At 38.6% G+C, this 26,653-nt stretch overlaps 1 protein-coding gene and 1 long non-coding RNA gene across 3 annotated transcripts in view; both read left to right on the top strand.

The window, feature by feature from the left end:
- Positions 1-2,908: 2,908 nt before the first annotated feature.
- Positions 2,909-11,928, top strand: LOC127422093 (uncharacterized). Its single transcript, XR_007894136.1, has 7 exons — positions 2,909-3,538; positions 4,014-4,058; positions 4,274-5,204; positions 5,323-5,501; positions 6,460-6,631; positions 6,806-7,021; positions 11,448-11,928. It is a non-coding gene; the product is annotated as an uncharacterized LOC127422093 (long non-coding RNA).
- A 5,416-nt stretch (positions 11,929-17,344) lies between these two features.
- LOC127422333 (insulin receptor substrate 1-B-like) overlaps positions 17,345-26,653 on the top strand; it is a 30,117-nt gene continuing 20,808 nt past the window's right edge. For both annotated transcript variants that reach the window (XM_051665778.1, XM_051665777.1), the window contains exon 1: positions 17,345-21,152. In XM_051665778.1, coding sequence (XP_051521738.1) covers positions 17,897-21,152 — 3,256 coding nt within the window. In that variant the 5' untranslated portion in view covers positions 17,345-17,896. The remainder of the gene's footprint in view (positions 21,153-26,653) is intronic.

The raw sequence follows: 26,653 nt of genomic DNA, 5'->3' as shown, positions 1-26,653 counted from the left end.
TCGTGATTAGTGCTTCTTGCTTTCAACGGGGTGCGTGGTAAGTTGTGCATGGATGCAGAGAGTAGCATGAGCCTCCACATGCTGTGAGTCTCCAGGTGTCATGCACAACAAGCCACGTGATAAGATGCGCGGATTGACTGTCTCAGAAACGGAGGCAACTGAGACTTGTCCTCCGCACCCAGATTGAGGTGAGTAACCGCACCACCACAAGGACCTACTAAGCAGTGGGAACTGGGCATTCCAAATTGGGGAGAAAAGGGGATAAATAAAAATAGCATCATCCTGGACACTTCCGTTATAAATATCTAGCATAATATTAGCAGACATTTCAGGTGATTAAAGCTGCCAAATAATCACAGATGCAAAAATATTAACAGAACTTCAATTAGAAGGTAATTATTTTATTAACCAATCTGACATGGTTGTTGAACTTAGAATGAAACTGTAGCAATTATTAAACTGCTACAACACAAATCTGTCATAGAAATGCAATGTTCCTGTGTTGCGACTGGACTGACATTTTTTTTTGGCTCACATTGGAGAACGTAAAGAAGTGGAATTGGAATTGGAAAGTGATGTGGTAATTATATTATGGACCTATGACTTTGCAGTTACGTTGCCAATAAGTCACAGAATTACCCAGATATTACAAATACATTATGTAACTGGACCATTCTGGGTAAGCTTGGGACATTAGCAGGACGTGAAGATGATGTTGTGAATTGGTAATTTAATGGTAATGAAATTACGAGCCTGTGACTTTGCAGTTACATTGCCTATTAGTAAGTCATGAAATTACCAAAAAGGACGAATAAATTATGTAACTGGTACATTGTGTGTTAGCAGGAATATTACCATTTTACCTTATAAGTTTGATGTACTGTAGTTAAGAATTACATTATTGTACAATTGTATAATGTAGAGCCTTTATTGTCCAGAAGATGGTGTCAATGTATTAGCTTTGATATTAATCCTGAAAAGTTTCTGAACTGCTTTAAACTGTTTATGAAACGTTTAATATACAGAACTGTGTAAAAGTTTTAGGCATTTCTGGAAAATGCTGTAAAGTGTGGTGTTTTCAAAAATAATGTAATAAATAGCTTTTATTTAACAATTAACTTCATATAAAGTGCAGTAAACATAAAAAAGCTAAATCAATATTTGGTGTGACCATACTTTGCCATTAAAATCACACAAATTCTCCTAGGTACACTTGCACAAAGTTTTTCAACAGTGTTGGCAAGTAGGCTGTTCCAAGATTAATGAACAACTTGACACAGTTCTTCTATGGATTTAGGCTACCTTGATTGCTTCATTCTCTTCATAGAATCCCAGATTTATAGTACGGTTTATTGTTCTTCTATTCAATTCTAAAGACATTAAAATCTAAAATTGATATTTCCTACTGACACACTAAAGCAAAAGACAGAAAATAACCATCTTAAGACAAATGTTTTTGTGAACCATCTAATGTGCCTGAGACTTTTGCACAGTACTGTAAATTTAAACAATGATAGAAACATGTTTATTATTGGGAAGAAAACAGAAATATTCATCAGTAAATGGGGGTATATATGACTATGTTTTACAGACAAAACTTCGGAAGCTCAGAAGAGATCCAGAAGAAGGAAAGGTTGTCTGGCCAAGAAACTGTGAAAGAAGGATCTAAAGGCTCTCTTAAATCTGCACATGACATCATCTGGAGATCCTCTAGATTTCCTGGAAAGAGGGATACAGAGACTGACTATATAAAGAATGATGGATTGATAGGCATCAATTTGAGATGTATAATTATCAATATGAATATGTCTGTGCAAATAACAGTAATCTAAAATGTATTCATTTGGAGTGTTTTGTATGGAGTGTGAACACTGTACAGTAGGCAGAACCTGCAATTTGAAAATCTTGAAATAAATTAATGTATGTATTCAGATGGGATTTTTTTTTTCTTTTTGCATTTTTGCATTTTAAATGTTATCTATATATTTCTTTACTTAATTTTATTTACATACCCTTATCGTGCAATTAATTCACCCACCGCCTATGTATATCTTATAGACAGAGATGTGATGCCATGTACTGTATTCAATAATATGCTTAGAATATGAAAACATGAGGCAGTGAAAATGCATGTTAGATCCAGTGTTCACAAGACCTCTCTCTCCGTCAGAAGATATCCATATATCAGAGTTCTGTCTGATATCCAAAACCGGTCAACATCAACAGCTTGTTATGTTAACTCACTCTCTCCTACCAGCCCAAGAATCAGCAGGGGGAATACAGAAGAAGGCAGGAGACGAAGTGATGGTAAAAATGAGCAGAGTTTATTGAATAATCTTAATTGCATCTTTCTCAATGCTCAGTCTGACCAGCACTAATTCAACAAGTGTTACTACACCATGTGAAGTCAATGGACAATTACTTCTTCACAACATCGTCCCATGACATTGAAGACATTGAAATTTAAACTCTTTATTTCTAACTTTAGACAATATAGCACACAACTTCAAATTAAGGAATTTGACAAATAACAATATGAAAAATGATTAAAAAATGATTATATAAAAATTATATATGTGTGAATAATAAAATAATATAAAAAATAGAAAGAAATGAATTAAGACTTAGTATGTATGTATGTACAGTATGTTTGCTCTCTTTAAGTAACACACACACTCTCAAGCACAAACACAGACTCACAAACATACACACACACACGTTGCCTTTGAAAAATGAAAACAGAACATTAAATCCTTCTGTCATGGAATGTGGTATGTAAGTTTCTTTCAAAATTATCAGAGAAAGTCATGATAGACAGATGTTAGCTTTTTTATAACTATCAGTTCACCACTAAGAAGGACTTAGAATAGCCTAAAACACCTTTCTCTGAATGCTTATTGAGGGAAGTCCAGCAGGCTATTTTTTACATACAGTAATTATAATTCTATATTCCACAGAACACCTTGCCATGAAAGCACTTCAAAAGATGGTAATTTCTTTTGCAACACAATTTGCTTCAATAGTGATGAACATAAACTTTATTCTGGGGCCATATTTGTTATTGGTTTGAGCAGAAGACACTGAATAGGTTTGGCACTGTATGAAGATTTCATTCATTTCAAGACAATGAATCTAAATTTTTTGAAGCTGTCACATAGTTAGAGCATTGCTGAACTATGTATTTCAGGTTTTTACATGATATGTCCATGCTATGTATGAAAAAAGTCCTTGTTTGCCAAAATATTTTTGCTGATACCACACTTTGCCATTACTGATCTGGCTGTCTCTGAAAATGTTTGAAATCTTTTCTTTTCCAGCAAATAAATTATGATGCATTATGGTGCCACTTGCACTAAATGCCCAACAGTTTGAGGCCTTTCTATGTAAAGAGTTTCCATTTCTTGGAGAACACCCATCTGATCTTTGTAGGATTGACAAGAGCAGAAAGTTGCACGTTTTGACCTGCTCAATCAAGACACCATTAGCAATAAAGGCTCTTGGAGAGCTTGGAAGATCTGCTCTGTATATCAGACCACAGGTATATGTAAATGTTTTATTAAGGATGCATGGATATGAATTTTTAGGTAGGTTTTAACCACAAAATATAGGACAATGCCAGTGTTTTCCCTCATGACTGACCTTATTTTATCAACAGATCACCATTTTGCTAATTAATTTAGCTTTAAAAGTGTAAAAACAGTTACAACAGCTATGCAATTGTTCAAACAATAAATAATTGAGCAGATTTAAATAGAACACTACAAATGACAACAAAAAGTCATTGATGCAGTTACTTTCTACCAGTTTGCTCACTAATGATCTCTAATTGGCAGATAAATATTGGTGGCTGATACATTAGTTCATCCCTATTTTATTTTGTCTCGACCTTGCTCAAAAAAAAATATAGGTCACTGTAATGATTCATATTTTACAGATAGTGGACAAATTACATTTTGCATTACAGACACAGAACAGACATGTCAAGATTTTATCATTTTTGTGCTTTATTTTAGATGGACAAGGAGATGACACACTCTGACCCAGATGAACTGTCAGAGGTAAATAATGAACTGAAAATATGAATATACTCTATTATGCGATTCCGGCTCTACTACACAAAGGCTGTTGTATCACAAATAGTACACCGAGTAACATTATCCTTCCTTATAATATGCCCCAATTATAGTCTACATTGCTTGTATTATTCAATGGCAACACAATCACTGAGTTAATTAATCCCCAATCCATTAATTCTGAGACTCTTTTATTGCAGGGAACTGACACTGAGAGTACATCATCTGATCAGTCTTTGGATTCACATAACATGGAAAGCCCAAACAATTCACCTCTTGCTCTTGCACCTCTAGCTAAACTGAGCCCAACTGATTTGTCTCTTCCTGAACAAAGCTCGGACATGTGTTCCTTTCCAGCTGAAAATATACCTCCTGTCCAAAACATGGCACAGTCCCCTACTGGTGCCAATTCACCTGCTCAACTAAGCCCTACTCATTCCCCTCTTTCTGAACTAAGTCCAATCCACTCCCATCTTAATGAAGACAGTCCTGTCCATTCACCTCTTCCTGAATGAAGCCTGGTCCATTCTCAACTTAGCGAAAACAGTCCTGTCCATTCACCTCTTCTTGAGCGAAGCCCGGTCCATTCCCAATTTAGCAAAGACAGTCCTGTCCATTCACGTCTTCCTGAGCAAAGTCCAGTCTATTCCCAACTTAGCTAAGACAGTCCTGTCCATTCACCTCTTCCTGAGTGAAGCCCGGTCCATTCCCAACATAGCGAAGACAGTCCTGTCCATTCACCTTTTCCAGAGCGAAGCCTAATCCATTCCCATATTCGTCAAGAAAGTTCTGACTATTCAACTCTTCCTGATTCAAATTCGCCGACTGACATTGATGACATAATTTAAAAACTTAAGCGACAAGTAGTAAGACAGCCACCACGTCCAAATATCATACATGTTTACAGGGAGGACGTATCAGATTGCTCAGTATGGGCCTTTCAGAGGCAGAGGTTCAATGCAGAGGCCCGTGTTGATGTAGCATTTGTTGATGTTCAAGACAAAGTGAAGGGATCTGTAGATGAGGGTGGGCCCAGACATGAGTTCCTGCGCCTTCTAATGCAGGAAGTTCAACACTGCAAGATATTTGAACGGCCAGAAGGATCACGGTCATTATCGCTTCATGGTGATGGTAAGTTAATTTCACATTTGCTCTGTATTACTTCAGAAGTTCTTTATAGTACTTCAGAATTTGAACAAAGCTGGTTGTGTTTATGTATGGTTTAATTATGACACCTTTTCCTTTATAGATTTGCAAGAAGGACTCTATAGGACTGTTGGAAAAATGATTTTGGTGGCTGTGGTTCAGGGAGGGTTGCCCATCCATTTACTCTCTGAGAGGCTATACTGCCAAATCAGTGGCCTGCAGCCTCCCAAGTTTACATTGGAGGAAGTTTCAGATCACGAAATCCAGAGTCAGTTGGAGAAAGTAAGTACTTATGTTTCTATATTTTATCTATTTTTATGCATACAATTGAATGATATATTGTGAATGTGGATAAAATTAGTACATGCAGGAAACTTTGTCTAATTGTAAGTGTACAGTTAGAAGTACAGTAACTCAGTGTAGCCATCTTTTCACTGCTGTGCTCAGAACTGTTCTATACCAGGGTTGTGCTGCATTAAGAATGGAATTAAGAATGCCAATTTAATTCCAATGCTATCTGTTAAATTGAAGCGAATTCGAATTAATGTGGCAAACATGACCTGCAGTTGCAATTTGAATATGAATTTAGGAAGCAGAATTAAAATGGAATGAAATTCAAAGAAATTCATAACTGTTGTTAAGTTTATTTTTTAGTTACGCATTTGATTTTTCAGTAAAACATTAAACATGTTATCATACACACTGCATTTGGGGTATTTTCAAAAACATTGCACTCTATAATTATTCTTATATCAGGTAAATCATATTTTAAAAACAGACGGGCCAATTTATTTGATAATTGTGGTTATTTCATTTCATATTTCATACATTTTCATTTTATGGACAATGGTGGAAGAGCACACCTTTTCCTGCATTGCTCTAATAAAATGTTTATATGCATGATTATTTTGTACAGTAACACTTTGGTTCAAGTTTATTTCAAATTACAACTCATGAACTGAAAGAGAGTTAATTCTGAATTCTGGCACAATTTTCGCTATGTGAAATATTCAGTTCTTGTACAAATTTTTTGAAGGGTGGGTGGGGGGTTGTATAACTGTTTGTCCTCACTTATATTCATGGACAAATATGTAAAGAATGTCAACAAACAGGGAGACATACTGTACTTTTGATTGGGGCTGCAATTCATTTTCCTAAAAACACCGTTCGCTGGGCTAGATGAAATGTTAAGTTAAAAAAATTCTTAATATTGAGCCCTTATAATGTTTTTGTGTTTCAGTTCAACACAGCTAGATCTGTGGAAGAAGCAAGGGCAGCAGTTTCTGCCTTTGCAGACACCTAAGTGTAATGGGGGCCTTCACTTACATCAGAAATTTAGAAGAGCGGGATAGGGTAATGCAGATTGCATTGCAGTTTTATCTTCAGGACAGACTTTCACAGGCTCTTTCACAGTAAGTTGAAGATTTTTTTTTATTCATCTAATTTGTAAAACCATATAAGTTTGGTAATATGTTTAGTTTAGAAAATACAGTTTTAAAGAGAAGAAGATATAATAACACTAGCTGAAGCATTTCCTATGGTGTAACTTTATAATCACTGATTTTCTATACTGTCTTGCACCCTAGGCTAAAGGAAGGTCTAATGACTTTGGGGGTCCTAAATGAGATTGTAGCTAACCCAGATAAATTCCACAGAGTCTTCACAGCATCCGTTGTGCCTCTAAACTCGACTGACCTAGTGAACCTTTTCATCCCCATTTTTCTCGCCGATTGGAAGTAATAGGTGAATGTTTGAGAATAGAACTCTTGCTTTCTGGAGAGATTGGCTGTTTGAGGTGGAGGGTAAGTTATTTGTTGACTTTTGATGTATCCAAGTGTTTTAAAAGCAATGATTACTGTATGTGTTATCTGAGAAGTGAGTGAGGGTCTGGCCTGTGTCAGTGAAAGTGTTTACTCATTTTAGCCAGGCTTCAAGAGCAGACATGCTTCTGTGTTGTATTAAATTTCTTTTACACCACATTTTTATTACATTTATTCGTATACAGCTGCCCCAAAAAGTATTTGGACACCAAAGCCTTAAGACAGTGCGAATGCTGCAGTAAATTTCAATTCACTTTGCTTGTTTTAAGAACTCTTCTCGAATGTTAATTTGGTCATGGGACGTCAGGCTGAACTACTAAGGTTATTTGAAATGCGATGGTTATTTCTTAGCATTACTTTGTGTCCTGTCTGCTGCTGTTCTCCTGCATCTGCCTCTTGGGTTGTGGAAGAGATAACTTAAATTGACTTAAAATATTAAAACAACATCTGAAATTTGCTGACAGTCTAGTAAGGAAAATAGCTCAATCTTACACTTAAGCTGTATGTTGACGATTTTTGTTTTTATTGGTAAACCAAAAAACAATTAAACATCTCAAGACACAGCTTCAAACAAACTTCAAATTATTAACAGTATTAAAAAATAACATTGAAAAAGACAGAGAGACAAAAAAGATAAGTATGATAAATATAAATACACATAAACAGACATTGTAATATATACATATACATACAAACATAGATAAATACCTAAATTAGACAAAAAAACAAAACAAAAAAAGAACACATTTTAACAAGTACTTGTTCCTTAAAGTAGTCTAAAAAAGGGCTCCATGATTTAGTCAAAAGATTGGGTTTCATTATGACTCTAAATTTTATCTTTTAAAGTTTGAGGGCAAACTGTAGGTCAAAAGCCTCCTGACGATAGGTTGCTGGAGACAGCAGTGCTATATTATCAATCTCTAAAGTTGTTAGTTTAATATTTTCTGGGAGAACGACAACGTTCCATCAGGGGGTGGCAGAAATTTCTGAGAGACAATTAAAAGTTCTCCCCCAAAACCTTAATAGCTTAGGACAAGACTAAAATGAATGAAACAAAGAGGCTGGCTCAACAGCACAGTGTGGACAAGTTGGGTCCAAATCAGGAAATACCTTGCAGAGTTGCACTCTAGACCAGTGAATATAGTGCACTACCTTAAATTGGATAAGGCTGTGCCTAGAGCTAACTGCATCCTTTTTAAGACAGCATCCCAAGTTTCATTTTCGAGTGTCAAATTTAAGTCATTCTCCCTAAGAGACTTTAATGGTCTATAAAATGGAGTTTGTTTATTATTTATTATACTGTAAATCTTAGAAATAGCACCCCTTATACATTAATGCTGATCTAAAATGCACTCAAAATGGAATAGAGGGGAAAATATGAAATATTAATATTTATAAATGTGAGTTATAAATAAAAATGTTCCTGTAAGTTGGTCAAACGAAGCAAAGTTATTGTCTATAAATAACTGGAGAAAGATACTTAAGCCGTAACGCTTTACGGAACTAGGACCAAATCCTCAAATTGACTTGACTTTAACAGTTGGGTTCTTAATTGAAATACTATAAGTGGGAGGAATAGAGGAGCAGATTAAAGATGTTAGTGTTGTTGGGGAACAGGATATAGTAGTGGGCAGAGCTATGATTATAGACCATTAGGAATTTCTACAATGACTGTAAAGAAAACTCTCACTATTGGAAAATGTTACTATTGAATGTTTTGTTCTCTAGCTGGAGGACATATTAATCTTCGCCAGTGGGGCATCTAAAATCCCACTGGTGGGATTTGATGAAAAACCAACAATTACCTTCAGTGAACCAGGGACAGGACGAAGCCTTCCAATGGCTAATACATGTTCAGTTAGCCTAAGTTTGCCAATGTGCCCAACATTTAAAGACTTTGCAGAAGGCATGGCTATAGGAGTAGCTTGTGCCAAAACATTTGGCATTGCTTAAATAATCATGTTATTATCTATATAACTTGTAATTGTTGTAACACTACTTTTTTTTTTTTTTTTTTGTTCTCAGCATGCTTTGCAGACTTGATGCACATAATAAATGTTGAAATAAAGAGCTATTCTTGTTTGCAAGAGTGATGTCTACCGATCAAAGATGGATATATCCTCTTGAGACAGACATTAATATTTGACCTCTGTAGAGTAGGCATACATACATGTTTTTTATTTAACAGAGACCATAAATGCCACAATTGTATGATATCTTAGAAACAAAGTAGACATTTCTGAAATTACAAAATGGGGGTTTGACCTCTTCTCCTTGGTCTTTAAAATATGTCAGACATAAAAGTTCAACACATTTTATTGAAAGAAAAACATTGGGTGTATTATTTTGTATCTATAATTTTTATTTGATTTTCATATTTAGATTTTCAAAGCAGATACTGGGTGCAGTTTTCACTGCATGTGAATGTAGGGTAAAAAGCATATTTCTATAAAATACGAAATATTCCGAAATTAGATGTCTGTTCCAGAGTGCTAACAAACTTGAACAATGAAATACAGTTACTGCTAATTCATAGAGTACCCTATGTATAATCAAGTGCATGCAAAAAATACAACAGCCTACAAAAACATTCTAGATTATTTTATTTTATTTACTTTTAATTCAAACAGTGTTAGATAAAATTAGGCCTACCTATAAACTTGAAACTTCAGTTTTAAAGGGAAAACGTTCCTTCATTTTCGTAGTAAATATGTACTGACGTCTACAAAGGACATAAAATATAATATGCTTCAGGAGAATTATATCTTCATAAATTAAAATGAGACCTTTTTCGTTTGTGTCAAGGCTGAGAAATATGTATTAAATATTTTTTGAAATGCATATAGCGAAAATTAATATGGAATATCTCGTTCTTTTCCGTGGATGCTCGGTCATTCCCGTTGGTGTTCGAGCCGGTATGTCCGGAGCGCTCGTTGGCTGTGTCTCGTTTGGAAGGCTGCATACTTGGTAGGAAGCGTCCTTGGAAGGCTGCAGTATACCGAGTGTCCTTCTTTTAAACAAGCCTCGTTTAAACGAGACGGAACGTAACATGGTTGCTATGACAGCACGCCACTATTTAACAAGCGCGAGTGCTTTGAGTGAGAAGGGAACAACGTGCCTTTAGAAGGGAATGTATGAGGTACATTTTAGGAGAGTTATAATGATGTAAAGAGAAAAGAAAATAGATTTTACTTTTGTACTTTTAGTCTAATACTTTATTTTAATTATATATTAATATAATTATACATATTATATACTCTGCACCCATCTACTGAGGTACTTCAACTTGGGAATTAACATTACTTGCATTTGAACATCATATTTACGGGCAAATTGGCGTCATTTTTTTAGACATTTCCGTTGAAGCAAAGAATTGTGGGTTGTGAGTGCACACGAAGGATACACCTCATGCATCCTCCGAATTCCCGTGAAAGAAGGTCGCATTTGAAGGCTGCATTCGAAGTGTCCTACTCGCTTTTCTAAAATGAGACAGCCTCGGTGACGTATGCGGCCGACAAATGTGACCTCCGGAGGACGCAACCTTTCAAACGAGACACAGCCACTCATTCAGAACTCTTGACCCTAGATAAAAAATAAAAAGTCACACCAGGACTTAATTTATGAGCAAATTAGCCGTCAAAGCAGTTTCATGGTTTGTTAATAAAGAAGCCGCGACTGCAGGATTACACTTTAACTTTAATAATAGCCTACTACACATACATTTTTAAATCAGCTACTGCGATAATCAAACGTGGACTAGTTGGAGGATACAACTGAAGCATACTAAGTTAAATGAAGGTAAGAAAAACGCAAATGTGTTAAAACGTGTCCTCACACGTAGACCACAAGTTGGAAAGACTATCGGTTACTCACACTTCCGACCAGACGCCATATGTACACGTTAGCAACGCGTAAGTACCTTTAGGAACATGTTACATATGATTTTATTAAAAATATCTCTAATTTCGTTTTGGCTCATTGTGTGTATGAGGCCGACATGAAAATTAACGAACGTAATTTAGGATTTAAGATCATTTATAATATTAAGGATACTTTATTCTACAATTTACTTTGTAATTAAGATTCACATGCATTAGAAACTCTCCAAGTTTAGCCTGTCTGTGTGCACAGTCTACTATGTAAAGAATTTATCTATTTATTTATTTTCTTCATTTTATTAACGTACCCTTTTCCTTCAATTCATTCACACACAGCCTATGTATTGCCTATAGACAAAGATGCCATGCACAGTATTCAATGATATGTGTTACGTCCCCGGGCGTAGGCTATGTTTAATATTAGTGTTTGTTATATTTGTATCTATCTATCTATAGTATTGTATCTATTTTGTTGTTTTTGTCTCCCTGTGCTCTATTCTTTGTTTTTCGCTCCTCCTATTCACTAGCAGGTAAATGACTACCACCTGTTATTAATTCCTTCTCATCTGCTTTACCTGCTGTGAGTGGTCCTGAAGAGAAGTGGAGTGTAAGAGGCAAACAGTTCCTTCACTCAGGGAGAGGCTGAGGATGTTTCTTTCTGTCCACACAAGCTGTCCTTTCTTCTGCACCAGATGGTTGCTTGCCACTCTAAAGTTGTTTAGTGCAGTGTGTTGTAAGCGTTGTACTGTTATCTTGGAGTTTTAGTAACTTCATTAAAGTGTTACTTATGGTACTACGAGTTATGTTATGTGGGATTATTCGTAGGGAAGTGATTGAATGTTTTCTCCTGTTTCTTGGACTGAAAGGGAGTTAGGGAAGAACATTGTTTATTTTGGTTTCTTTTTGTTTACTGCCATCCCCTTTTTTTTTTTTAGGAAGGTTAACTTTTTGTTATTTTGGCTCTGTCCCCATGTAAATCCCACTGTTTATGAAATAAAAGGAAATTACTTTCGGTCGCTAAACTGTTGTGGGCCTGTGTTTGTTGTGGTGCTGGGACCAGAGACGGGAGAACTCCTGAGATCTCTCCATTCTGTTTGTTACCCATTTCCAATTAAGCCCCTGGACTCGGAAGCAGCTCGTAACATATGCTTAGAATATGAAAACATGAGAGGCAGTGAAAATGCATGTTTGGTCCAGTGTTCACAAGACTTCTCTCTCCGACAGTAAATATCCATATACCAGAGTTCAGTCTGATGTCCAAAACCAGGCAACATCAACAGATTATGTTAACCTGCTCTCCTACCAGGCCAAGAGTCAGTGGAGTCAGCAGGGAAAATATATAGCAGGAGATGAAATGATGGTAAAATAAGCAGAGTTTATTGAATAATCTTAATTGTGTCTTTCCCAATGCTCAGTCTGACCAACACAAATTCAACAAGTGTTACTATACCATACAAAGTCAATGGACAATTACTTCTTCACAACATCGTCCCCATGACATTGAAGACTGTGAGTCAATATAGCACACAACATAAACAGTTTGACAAATAAGATTTAAAAAATAATTATTTAAAAATGTAAATTCGTATGAATAATAAAATAATATGTAAAATAAAAACACATGAATTAAGACTGTGTTTATATGTATAGTATGTACAGTATATCTGCTCTCTGCAAGTAACACATCACAAGCAAACAAACACACACACACACACACACACACACACACACACACATTGCCATTGAAAAATGAAAATAGAACTTTAGATCCTTCTGTTATGGAATGTAGTTTGTAAGTTTCTGTCAAAATTATCAAAGAAACTCATGATATACAGGTGGTACCTTTTTTTATATAACTATCAGTTCACCACTAAGAAGGACTTAGAATAGCGTACAACACCTTTCTCTGAATGCTTATTGAGGGAAGTACAGCAGGATGCAGGAAAAATTGCTGAGTATTGTTTTAGTATAAAATATCTAAATGTAGTGCCTGTAATGTCCATTTAAAGTCTTTAAACAACAGCATGGCTCCTTACCTAGTTAAAAACAAGTGCATGCTGCGTTCCATTTGTCTCGGAAGTCGGAGCTCCGAGTTATTTTCCGAGTTCCGAGACCGGAACTGACAAATGGAACGCCCCCTGATGTCGGAATTCCTACTTGGAAAGTCGGACGAACTCAGAGGACCCCGAGTTCAGAAAGCAAGATGGATGCGAAGAGCATCCACTGTAGTATGCTGTGGGTTTTAAGTTTTTTTTTTTTTTTTTTAGCATTTTCAAATTCTGATTCTCTATTTGTTTGTAGATTAATTAAGAGTGGAAAGCGATGAAAAATGAATAGGCAAAAAGGTGATTGAGAATGAAAGGATGAACAATATTTATTTATTTGGCATGTTAGGCCAGCAGAGAAGGCTTTGCTGGCCCTGAGAAATCACCACTGATATTTTGGTGTTAAAGGTTCAGCCTCTGCAGTATAATGGACATAAAATGTAAAAATGTAAATATTACATTCTTGCTCAGTGGTGAAACCTAGCATGGCCATATGATGGCTTTTCCTTTTTAGTGTTAAATGCCCACATTTGTTAATCTGGAGCCCATAATCAAAATCAATTTATAATACCTCAGTGGATACCTGTAATCCTGCCTCAAAATGTGTCCAAACAGTTAGTTTGTTTGAAGGAATCATTATCAGCACCCAATAATCTGAAACAGTCTTTGAATTAGGAGTGTGTCTATGATGCCCAACAATGCTGTATCTTGTGTGTGTGCGCGTGCGTGCATTTGTTTATGGAAGAGTTACAGGGTTTATACAAGTCTTAAAAAGTCTCACTTTCTTCTTTGTTCATAATGTAAAAGTAATGAACGTTGTACACTATACTTGCATAGGATAAATATTAGGCTATAAGGCTCTCACTCACAGGTTGATACCTTTCAAATCAAATGGAGAATTAATTGTAAAGATTGTGTAGAGGCAATCAGTAGAGGCAATACAAAATACAATTTACAGTAGAGGCAACCCTAAAATACCTGTCCCTGTGTTAAATTATACAGCTCTTGACTGTCTACCATTACAGTTGATTTTAATGTAATCACAGTTTTTCTTTCTTCATATTATCTACACATTCATCAATACTTTATATTGTATATATGCTCTTTTTTTATTTATTTATTTTTTTAATCCCCCTTTCTTCCAATGTTGGAATGCCCAATTCCCACTACTTAGTAGGTCCTCGTGGTGGTGCGGTTACTCACCTCAATTCGGGTGGAGGAGGACAAATCTCAGTTGCCTCAGCTTCTGAGACCGTCAATCCGCGTGACTGGTTGTGCATGACACTGCGGAGACTCTGCATGTGGAGGCTCATGCTACTCTCCTTAAACCATGCACAACTTACCACGTGCCAAATTGAGAGCGAGAACCACTAACCGCGACCACGAGGAGGTTACCCCATGTGACTCTACCCTCCTTAGCAACTGGGCCAATTTGTTTGCTTAGGAGACCTGGCTGGAGTCACTCAGCACACCCTGGATTCAAACTCGTGGTATATATGCTCTTTAAGCATGCTTATGAATAACAATGCAAATGATAATGATATGTTTGAGTTGAGTTAAGTTGACTGAGTTTGTTACATTTCCAGTTGCACTTTAAAGTCTTAAATTTAGCTTCATGAAACCTATAGAAACCCAGCATTCTATTTTGCTTTGTGTTGTGTTTTTCTTTGCTTGGATTCTGAATAAAAAATTTATCCTTTTGTTTTATATGTATGAGTGACTGAATTGTAACATGTGAATATTGGCTCTTGAATGGCCAGTGCTGGGTAGGTTACTACAAAAATGTAATCCAAAAAATGTAATTACCAATTACACAATTTAAATTGAAATCAGTACCCGGGAAAGTGATGGCACCAGGATGCACTGTGGAAAGACGATAAGCCGGTGGAGGAAGTGTGATGCTCTGGGCAATGTTCTGCTGGGAAACCCTGGGTCCGGCCAATCATGTGGGTGTCAATTTGACACGTGCCACCTGCCTAAACATTGTTGCAGACCAGGTACACCCCTTCATGGCAATGGTACTCCCTTATGGCAGTGGCCTCTTCCAGCAGGATAATGTGCCCTGCCACACTGCACACGTTGTTCGGGAATGATTTGAGGAATATGATGAAGAGTTCAAGCAGTGTTGCCTTGACCTCCAAATTCCCTAGATCTCAATCTGATTGAGCATCTGTGGGATGTGCTAAACTAACAAGTCAGATCCACAGCAGCTCCACCTCGCAACTTACAGGACTTGAAGGATCTGCTGCTAATGTCTTGGTGCCAGATACCACAGGACACCTTCAAGGGTCTTGTAGTGTCCTCGGCGGGGCTGCGCTGTTTTGGCAGCACGCAGAGGACCAACAGCATATTAGGTCATAATGTTTTGGCTCATCAGTGTGTGTGTTTATATATATATATATATATATAGATATATATATCTATATATATATATTGTATATTTGTACTGTATGTCAATATGGTGCTGCTGAAAGTTTACAGATCCCCAATCATTCATTATACTGATGATGTTCCCTCAATATTTGCTGAATACATGTGAAAAGCAATACATACTGAATTTTCGGTAGTAATGTACCCAACCTTAACCTAACAATTAGCTCAGCTCTTCTCCACAATAGTAACCTCCAAAAAATTAAACATGACAGAAACTCCTCTAAATCCCAGCATAACAGAACATGAAACACTATCAAATCTCCTATTTCATTGTGCATAGATGCATTACAATAACAATTAATTTTCAAATTTACTCTCCAAATCCAGTCCCATGCAAAGTATGCTGGGAACTGGAAATCCCTTGCCCAATTTGAAAAGAACATTGATGCAACAAATATTATTCACATAGGTCCAACACAATTGGATTAAGTGAAAATAGATGGATTGTACACAATGAAATTAAGTTGAGACCAAATGCTAAAGAACTGCGTTGCATTAGCTCATTTTAATTAATTTCGTTAATTGAGCAAGCAGTAAATATCACGCTGCGTGAACACATTTGAACATTTCATAGCAATGTGATCATATCACCTTTTGATGACTGTTGAATATCACTTGGATTTTACACAATATAATTATGTTCTCATCTCAAACATAAATTAATTAAGTTGATTTCAAGTGTATTTGTTTGGTATTTTCAATATAGCTGATTTATTTTATTTTTTCAACGCAGGACTGAGAGAATGGGTTGCCACAAAATTTGTAAATCAAAGTTACTTTAATAAGAAAATCAATTTTGTTTTTGGCTAGATACGTGGACTTTTTAAAAGGAAGTAAGGACATGCAAGAAATCGCTGTGATCTGTTGTCAGTAAAAGGTGAAATGGAGAAAAAGGGAGGATGGCGGCTGTTGACCATCTCTAATGAAGTGATTCGGAATAACATGTAATGCTGGTGAGCTCTCAAATACCTTTATGGGGCGGGGGGATTCCAAGTTTATTTTTATTAATGTATTTTACTCATGTATGTCTGCTTCACATGAGAGAATTTTTTTTTTCTATGTGATAAAAAAATGTATGCAAATGTAAACTGTTTTTGCAATGGCAATAAAGCTTCTTCAATCTTGAATTTTGACAGAAGATGGCAGCATTACTCAATGAATGCAGAGAGGAGTAAAGTAGTCTCTCCAAACAGGAAACTGTAGGCTACTAGCAAGGATATAAAACCTTAAGTTGAAAAAAGTAAATAAATAAATAATAAACCTTACAATTTTATTACTCATGTTCCATTAAATATGTAATATAGTGACTATGCTTTATTTAAATGTATATGTAAACAGCATAAAACAGTTGAATCAGTCCTACAAACATCTAAATGGAAAGGACATATAATAATAATAATAATAATAATAATAATAATAATAATAATAATAATAATAATAATAATGTTGTCTGCAGTTTTGATAATTTGAGATCCACAATGATGTGAAGGTGTCTACAATATTTCTAACGGAATTTCTAATGGACCAGTGTCCATGTTAAAAACATTAACTGTAACTAGCTATAACTAATCACCATAGTAGTAATAATAATAACAATGTGCAATTTCTTGGAGTTCTGCAAAGTAATAACATAGTAAGTTCATGTTGTTCATCGTATTACTCAGTACATAATACATCGCCTATTTCTATACGGACAGTACATGAACACTTCTATTTTACAACAACTGTGTTTATAAATAACGTCAGTGCATAGTTACATAGCGTCTTTACAAGAGAAGCCTATAAATCAAACTTTTGAATCACACATCTATTACCGTCCCCTCCCCCAAATTATTCAGCATGATTGACATCCGTTCTGTCCAATCGACGCGGTCCGTGGCAACATGGGCGGGTCCTTTGGCTGTATTCTAACAAGCTAGGCTGCAAAACCCCAGTCTGAACTCCTTCATGCAAACACACGTTTTGGTCTGTGCTTCGCTTAAAAACTAATATCCAGTGACTTTTGGAGGAACTTATCTGGAGTTTGAAACGGGGCTTGGTACGTTTCCGTTGTAAATAACGGCTGGATGCATAATTTGCGCGCATGCTTTTTTTGATGGCACTTTTAAGATTTTTGCAGACGGACGTTTGATCTCAGGGGTAAATGGGGTCGTTCGCTGCTGACTGTGCTTGTTTTGATGGTGCTTTTGAATGTCATGACTAAAAAGGACACTTTTGTAATTTTTTGGTGCTTTATGTACTTGCAATATCATTTTCGGGATAACCGATGGATTATTTAAACTTAGTTGTAACAATGTAACATGCTGCTGAAAAACCATAGTGTACTGAGGTATTGATGAACTGTGCTAAGGGGCTAATTGAAGCTCTTGTCGAAGCACACAAATATTTGTTTTGTTTTTTTTAGTGAAATGTGCAAATCATTATATTTTTCTTCTTCAACGGTGAAGAATTCATGCCCGACGTTTTGACTTTTAAGCCTGCAATATCTTTATTTTTCTACCATGGCAAGCCCGACCGCCGAGCAAGGATGTTTTTCGGACGTGAAAAAGGTGGGATATTTAAGGAAACCCAAAAGCATGCACAAACGGTTTTTTGTGTTGCGGGCACCGAGCGCCTCCGGACCATCCCGATTGGAGTACTACGAAAACGAGAAGAAATGGAGACACAAGTCAGGTGCGCCGAAAAGGTCCATTGCGATTGAGAGCTGCTTTAATATCAATAAAAAAGCGGATTCTAAAAACAAACATCTCGTTGCCCTTTACACCAAGGACGAGTACTTTGCCATCGCCGCCGACAGCGAGCTGGAGCAAGAGTCGTGGTACCAAGCCCTGGTGGAGCTGCATAACAGAGGGAAAGTCCATGAAAGCTCCGCGGGCCATGGTGTTGGCGAGGATAATTACGGCGAGGCCACGCCGGGACCTGCCTTCAAAGAAGTCTGGCAGGTTATTTTGAAACCAAAGGGTCTTGGTCAAACGAAGAACTTGATTGGGGTTTATAGACTGTGCCTGACCAATAAAACAATCAGTTTTGTGAAGCTCAATTCTGATGCAGCCGCAGTGGTGCTGCAATTAATGAACATTAGGAGATGCGGTCACTCTGAAAATTTCTTTTATATGGAAGTTGGAAGGTCTGCAGTGACGGGGCCTGGGGAGTTTTGGATGCAAGTGGATGACTCGGTTGTGGCTCAAAACATGCATGAAACTATATTAGAAGCCATGAAAGCCATGAGTGAGGAGTTCAGACCCCGCAGCAAAAGTCAGTCATCTTCCAACTGCTCAAACCCCATCTCAGTGCCTGTCAGGAGGCATCATCACAACAATCCTCCCCCCAGTCAAGTTGGATTGGGCAGGCGCTCTCGGGCAGAGAGTGTGACTGCCACTTCTCCTGGTAGGCCTGGTAAACATAGCCATTCATTCAGAGTGAGAGCATCCAGTGATGGGGAAGGCACCATGTCTAGGCCAGCATCTGTGGATGGCTGTCCTAGCAGCCCAAGCACAGTGCGGCCGCAATCACAGCGGCACAGGGGTGGATCCAGGCTTCACCCGCCACTCAATCACAGCAGATCTATACCCACACCCACCTCGCGGTGCTCCCCCTCAGCTATCAGTCCTGTTAGCCTGTCTTCCAGCAACACCAGCGGCCACGGGTCCACTTCTGACTGCCTTTTTCCACGCCGCTCTAGCGCCTCTATATCTGGATCGCCCAGTGATGGTGGTTTCATCTCCTCAGATGAATATGGATCTAGTCCTTGTGACTTTAGAAGCTCCTTCCGCAGCGTGACGCCAGACTCACTTGGCCACACCCCACCTGCCAGAGAAGAGGAGATAAATAATTACATCTGCATGGCCAAGCCTGGTTCACTTATTGGGAGCCAATCGCGGAGCCAATCCAGAGGAACTCCATCAAAACTGGAGGACCCTGAGTTGGAGAAATGTTTCAGGAAGCGAACGCATTCTTCTGGTGCATCGCCGCCAACCCCATGTCACCAAAAGACCCCATCGCAGTCTTCTGCCGCATCGTTGGATGAATATACTGTAATGATGCCTGCATATCCTAGAAGCCGCTCTGCTTCATCATCGTCATCAACGTACAAGAATTCATTCATGCCTACACATTCATACCCAGAAGAAGGATTAGAAATGTCAAGAGCTAAAGAAAACTGTGGGCCAGGGCACAAAGATGATGGCTACATGCCCATGTTGCCAGGTGTTGCACCTGCAACCCCCACAGTGAAAAATGGTGACTACATGCCCATGAGTCCAAAAAGTGTGTCTGAACCACAACAAATTATCAACCCCTGGCAGCACTCGCATGTTGACTCCAATGGCTATATGATGATGTCACCAAGTGGCAGCTGTTCTCCAGATGGCACAACAAACTATGGCAAGATCTGGACTAATGGTGTCAACCCCAAGCTCTCCATTGAGTGTATGGAAGGAAAAGTGTCATCTTGTGGAGACTACATGAACATGTCCTCAGCTAGTTGCTCCACGACCAATACGCCACCAGACTGCTTCTTCAACCCTGTTGAGGATCATCCCAGGCCTATGTATGGCTACTTCTCATTGCCTTGCTCCTTCAAACATGCCAACAGAAAGCAGGATCAGAACCCACTTCGGATGTCACTGGGCTCCAGTCGTGTGGCTTATGCAGATTCCTCCTCATCTTCAGCGAGCAGCGACAGCCTGGGTGGTCAAGGCAACTCGCAACAGTCTGCTGTCAGACCCAAAAGGTCAGAGGGCAACAGTAGGCTGACACGTCCAACACGGCTGTCACTGGATGCTAGCAAAGCAAGTACTCTACCACGAACACGTGAGAGTCCCTTCCCTCCAGAGACCAATAGTCCTGGGGAGTATGTCAACATTGAGTTCAACGACAAGGCGTATTCAGTGAGTTTAGCATCACTTTTCCCATCTGTGTTCACTGGCAGTGACGCTGAGGCCCCGTCAGACCTTTCATCGTCTGAGTACATGAACATGCAGGTGGGGTCACAGGCAAGGCGGCTGAGCCCAGAAATGGAGATTTCCACATCCTGTTCAGACTATGCCATCATCACTCCATCAAACTCTGTATCTTCCGCTCCTTTGCCATGTGAGAGCATATGTGAGCGTGACTACATCAGCATGCAGTTGGGATCCTGCACTAGCTATCCTGATAAACAAATGATGGTCATGACTGAAGCCTTGCCAGATGCTGAAGCCCCTCTCAGTTCTGTATCACCCAATCATGACATCTCAACGTTAAGCGGCCCTCTGTCAGGGCTTTGTGCCTTCACACGGGTTAACTCCACGTCTGGGCGGAACCAAGGGGCTAAAGTTATCCGTGCTGACCCACAAGGTAGGCGGCGACACAGTTCGGAGACTTTTGCGTCCACAACAATTAGAGGGTCGGTTGACACTTCAGCGGCCTGTCAGTCAGGTGATGTCAAGCGTCACAGTTCCGCCTCTTTCGAGAATGTTTGGTTAAGACCTGATGAGGCCTCTACTACGGCCGCTTCTCCTGTGTTCACAGTAACCAGTGGACAAAGGGAAACCACTTCTGACCCAATTCCCACTTTGAGTCATGACCAGAACGGCCTGAACTACATAGATCTGGATCTAGTACAGAATGGTGAGCAGCATGTTCCAGACTGGAATGTGTTCCAATCTCAGCCAGTGGAACAAGGAGCCGTGGAAGGTATAGAGGAGCTCAGTGCCTACGCCAGTATAAACTTCCAGAAATCAGATGAGACCAGAGGGAATCTCACACACAGAGAAGGTAAGACCAAGTGTTGTATGTGTGACTGAGTGTGTGACTAATGAAGAGTGATTGAAGAGGTAGTTCACCCAAAAATGAAAATTCTGTATTTCTTTGCTCACTCGCATGTTGTTTTAATTTGTTTGACTTTCTTTCCGTGGTGAAACACAAAAGTAGATGTTAGGCAGAATTTTAGCCTCAGTCACCACTTTTCCATAAAATGCAATTAATGTTGACTGAGGCTAACATACTGCCTAACTTCTCATTGTTTGTTCCATGGAGGAAAGTCAGATTTAAAACAATATTAGGGTGAATAAATAATGAAAGAATTTTCATTTTTGCCTGAACTGTCTAAGAATGGTTGAAGGGCTGGTTCACACAAAAATTTAAATTCTGTATTCCTTTACTCACCCTTATGTTGTTTTAAACCTGTTTTAACTTTCTTTTCTCTTTGGAACACAAAAGGAGATGTCTGGCAGAAGGTTAGCCTCAGTCACCATTCACTTTCATTGCATTTGTTTTTTCTCCATATAATAAAAGTCAGTGGTGATTGATTCTAACATTTGGAACAAAATTAGGCTGAATGAATCTTCTTGATGAATCGCTATTTTGGTTGAACTACCCCTTTAACAAAGCATCTGACAGTTTAGAATTGTGTGTTTACATGCTACCAATATTTCCTTTTGTCTGTCTAATCATCATACTTGTCTAGAACATTTAATAGGTAATATGCACATCATATGATTATTTTTTAAAAACAGCCCCCATTTATCCATGAAGTTTAAGTCTCTGGTGGAAAATCCCTGTTTGAAATCTTAGCTGAGAGCTGAGGGGGACTCAGATTCCCTCCTGATGACTGGGCCTCTTCAGGCTGATAAATAGACATATTTGTGAATGGAGGCAGAAAGACTTGCCGTGTCTACACTTGTTCCCGATGCGACAAAAGTGTGTGGGGGGGGGGGACATGTATATGCATTTGAGAGTAACTAAGCAGTCTTTCTTTGTGCAGATGCCCTTTTGAATGGAAGTTTACTTAGTGTGTAAGTCAGTCCTTCGGAGATATCTTTGATATGAATAAAGCGCTGTGAGAAATCCGCAGAGTTGTAACAGGGTGAAAAGAGCTGCCACTACTGTGCATTGACTACTTTGCCGAAGGAACTGGCGGTCATGCCTGGCTGACTCTGTATCATCGTTGTTTTAGTTTATTTATGTGCCCCTTCAGTGAGTGTGGAGTTTTCCACCCCTTTGGCCTTCGTTTATGCTTTCTTGTCTCTATCCTAAGGAATGCATATAGGGTTGTTATAGATCAGCTGAACTCCTTGCCCCGTTGATGATCATGCTATCGCACAGTTTTAATAGTTCACCCAAAAAGGGAGATGTTACGCTGGTCTCACACATCCTCCATGAGTGGGGCGTGAGCAGCGCGTTTTTGTTTTGTGAGCGTTGCTCACAGAGTGTGTGAATCCAGCGTTAGGCTGAGTGTTAGGAACTGACAACCTCAGTCACCATTCACTTCCAGTGTATGGGAAAACAAATATGCAGTGAAATTGAATGGTGACTGAGGCTAAACATCTCTTTTTGTATTGCATGAAAGAAAGTCATACAGGCTTGGAATAACAGATTTGAGGCTAAGTAAATGATGAACTGGGGTCAACTGTCTCTTTGTCGAACTGTTGATTTAATCCATTTAAAGGGATAGTTCACCGTAAAATTCTCATTATTTACTCACCCAGATGTGTATGACTTTCTTTGTTCTGCAGAACACAAATGAAGATTTTTAGAAGAATGTTTTAGCTCTGTAGGATTGTGCAAGTGAATGGTGATCAGACCTTTTGAAGCCCCAAAAAGCACATAAAGGCAGCATAAAAGTAATCCATAAGACTCCAGTGGTTAAATCTATGTCTTCAGAAGCAATATGATAGGTGTGGGTGAAAAACAGATCAATATTTGAGTTTTTTTTTTTTTTTTACTATAAATCTCCACTTTCACATGCTGAAAGTGAAAGTGGAGATTTATAGCAAAAAATGATTGAAATATTGATCTGTTACTTTTATGGTGGTTTTATGTGCTTTTTTGAGCTTCAAAGGTCTGATCACCATTCACTTGCATTGTATGGACCTACAGAGCTGAAATATTCTTCTAAAAACTCTGTGTTCAGCAGAGGAAAGAAAGTCATACACATCTGGAAAGGCATGAAAGTGAGTAAATGATGAGAGAATTTTCATTTTTGGTTGAACAATGCCTTAAAATTTGTTCGGTAATCAAAATATTTAGTGGTATGCTGAAAAATAAAGTGATACTGAACATTCTGTTAATGCATTAAAATCCAGACTGGGTATTAACAGACAAAATACCATTAATTAGCCTACATTTTTTTTAAAGTACATTTATATACATGTAATTGATTTGTATAGAATTATTGTATTGACATTATCTGATTTCTGTTGTCATGCAGTGACTGAAAAGGAGTGTGTTTAAAGGGAGCAGTTGAGTTGATGCTGTGAGAATCTGTATACGTGTGCTTGCTTGACTTGGATTGGTCACTGTGTGTGTTTGTGTCTGTTTTGAGCTTGGCTTGAGACATTTGGGGAGGGTGGGGGACAAGCACAGGGGCTTTAGTGTTGCGTAACCAATGTTTTTTGACACTGGACACCCTGTGTGTGTGCCTTAGAAAAACCTCCAATTTTCCTCTGGAGAAAAGAGCTGCATTTAAGGTATAGTTAAAGGAGCAATATGTAACATTGACATTAAGCATTTAAAATGGGAACTGCAGTCTAAATTCTAAATATTGGAGAGCGTTGTCTCCCCCCGCCCCCTCCTCCCCAGACTCTAAAATCATGCGGGTTGCCAGATTGAGGACACGCAACAGGAATGAGCAAACTGACAATGGCAAGCGACGAGCCTTACACTGCAAGTTGATCAGCTAATGTATACGTTTGCAATGGTTTTTATTGTTTGCAAATTATAAACCAGCTCATGTGGATTTTTTATAACTCTGTCAGTGTTAGGTAGATGTATTGCTGGCTTCCATGGCTGCAGCGCACTGTTTTTGCCCGGTAACCTGTTTCAAATCTGGCAACCCGGGGTGTCGAAATACTATTGGGAAATGGGCAGTGGGCGGATCACACAGGCCAAAACAAAAACGGAAATTCCGGCCCTGAACGGACATTTCAAAGTAGAATATATTGGCTGTAGCATTGTTTTCGGAGAAGACAGTATTTCAACTTAGCATGTTTCCTAAATCTCTGATAACATATGATCATTTTATGCTTTATAGCAAATATATTACATATTGCACCTTTAAACCAAAAATGAAAATTCTGTCATTTACGCATCTTCATGTTGTTCTTAACCAATATGACTTTCATTCTTACATGGAACACAAAATGAGATTTTAGACTGAATGTTAGCCTCAGTTACCATTCACTTTCATTACATCTTTTTTTTTTCCATATAATGGAAGTGAATGGTGACTGAGGCCAACATTCTGCCTAACTATCTCCTTTTGTGTTCCATGGAAGAAAGTCATACAAAGCTGCAATAAATACAATACTGTGGTCATGTATGGCAGGAAAACAGAAACGCCTCATTTATGTGATGATGATTTTGGCTTGTATTTTTATTTTTGATGCATTTATTGTGCATGATCTAGTTAGTTTTGACAGAATGTCCCTCTAAATCTCCAGTTCCCAATTTCATCTGCCTCCTCTGGCACATGTTCTGCTCATGGCATACTTCTGTGTTTCTCATCGCCAATGCCACCCATCTCTATGGTAACGATGTTGCCGCAGCGCTTTTTTCCCGTGTCACAGCAGATTAACGGGCCACAGGCTGAGACGCCGGGGGCTTCAAAGAGCCGCATTACCATTGGGCAGTAGAGAGGTGGGGCGGGGTGACAGAGTTCTTCAGTGGGTTTGGTCAGCATGAGACGATTAGAAGCCCTGCCCACCTCAGGCCACCGTGATGGGGTCACCCTGCAGAGTGGCTTCTTGTCCCCGTTACCCTCTTTCTCTCTCTCCCTCTTGCTCCGTTTCAACCACGTTTTCTTTTTTGCTGTCTTTCCCTCCCTTTCTTGCATCCTTTGTAAGAAATTTGAAGTGCAAAGCGTTGTGAGGGAGCATGAGCAGTTAGGAGTGGGGCACTAGGAATCAGATCACCGTGGGATCATGGGTATTCAGGGTAGAAGCTAAGCATCAGTGCAGGATGAAATCAGGGAATTGTTTCAGAGTTGAAACTAGGGGTGTAATTTATTAATTAATTGTGGACAATTGATTAATTGTTGTCTATAATTTGATTTGTTAAAGGGGTTGTTCACCCAAAAAAGAAGTCACCATTTTCAGTCACCATTCACTTTCATTGCAGTAAGTCCTGAACCTTCTACCTAATATTTCCTTTTGTTTTCATTTTGACATCCTTGTTCATCATTCCATTTCATTGCGACTTTCTAACACACAATGAAAGTTAAAGATGCTATATGTAAGATTGACAACAAGCGTTTGAAATAGGTACTGCAGTCAAAATATTGGAGAGTTGTCTGCCCCGCCCCAGAATCGAAGCTCATGCGGGTTCCCAGAATTAGCCAACTCAGCATCCGTTTTAAAGGATTTCTGGGCTTTAAGCTGTCTCCATCTTCCAAAGTCATCTCCAATATTTATCCTTGTTTTACTACGCCTCTGGTCATGGTGATTTTAGACAGATGGCGAGGCTTTTTAGGTCTGGTGGAATCTGTTATTTCTGATCCAGTTCGTTTTCTGGCTTCCATAGCAGCAGCACACAGTGTTGTTTGCCTGCAAACTTGTTCAAATCTGGCAACCCGGCAGTGTTTAAATACTATTGGTGAGTGGGCGGGATCACACAGGCCAAAACATAAACAGAAATTCCGGCCTGGAATGGAAACTTCAAAGTAGAATATACTGGCTGTAGCATTGGTATCGGAGAAGCCAGTATTTCAGCTTAGCATGTTTCCTAATTCTCTAATGACATATTATGGTCATTTTATGATTTAATACAGTAAAAAGATTACATATAGCACATTTTAATGGTGACTGAGGCTGTCAGTCCCTAACATTCTGCCTAACATCTCCTTTTGTGTTTTCATTTTGACATCCTCAGTCACCATTCCCTTTTTTAATTGCATTCATTACCAGACAATGAAAGTAAAAATGGGGACTAAGGCTGTCAATCCTTAATATTCCACCTAACATTTTTAGTTTTCATTTTTACTATGCCTTTAATGATAGTGATTTAATCAGTTAATTGATTGTTAATGTAAACAGAATGACGTTATGGAAATGTCTGTAAATTGGCATCACTAATTGAAACAGCAAAGGCAGAGAAAAAAACAGGATAATTAAAAGTAGCTAATCGACAGATCACTGTCAAGGTGGTCAGTTGGATGAGAAGCTGGCAGGTCGAGTGCTCTGTACTTTGATGGGATCATTGGAATGCATGTAAATGGGGAAAGTGTGTGTGTGTGTGTGTGTGTGTGTGTGTGTGTGTATGTGTGTGGCTCCAGGGTTGGA

This window comes from Myxocyprinus asiaticus, chromosome 31, assembly GCF_019703515.2.
Source record: "Myxocyprinus asiaticus isolate MX2 ecotype Aquarium Trade chromosome 31, UBuf_Myxa_2, whole genome shotgun sequence".
Classification (NCBI taxonomy): Eukaryota; Metazoa; Chordata; class Actinopteri; order Cypriniformes; family Catostomidae; genus Myxocyprinus; species Myxocyprinus asiaticus.
Note: the sequence above shows the minus strand (reverse complement) of the source record. Positions and strands in the feature narration are given on the sequence as shown.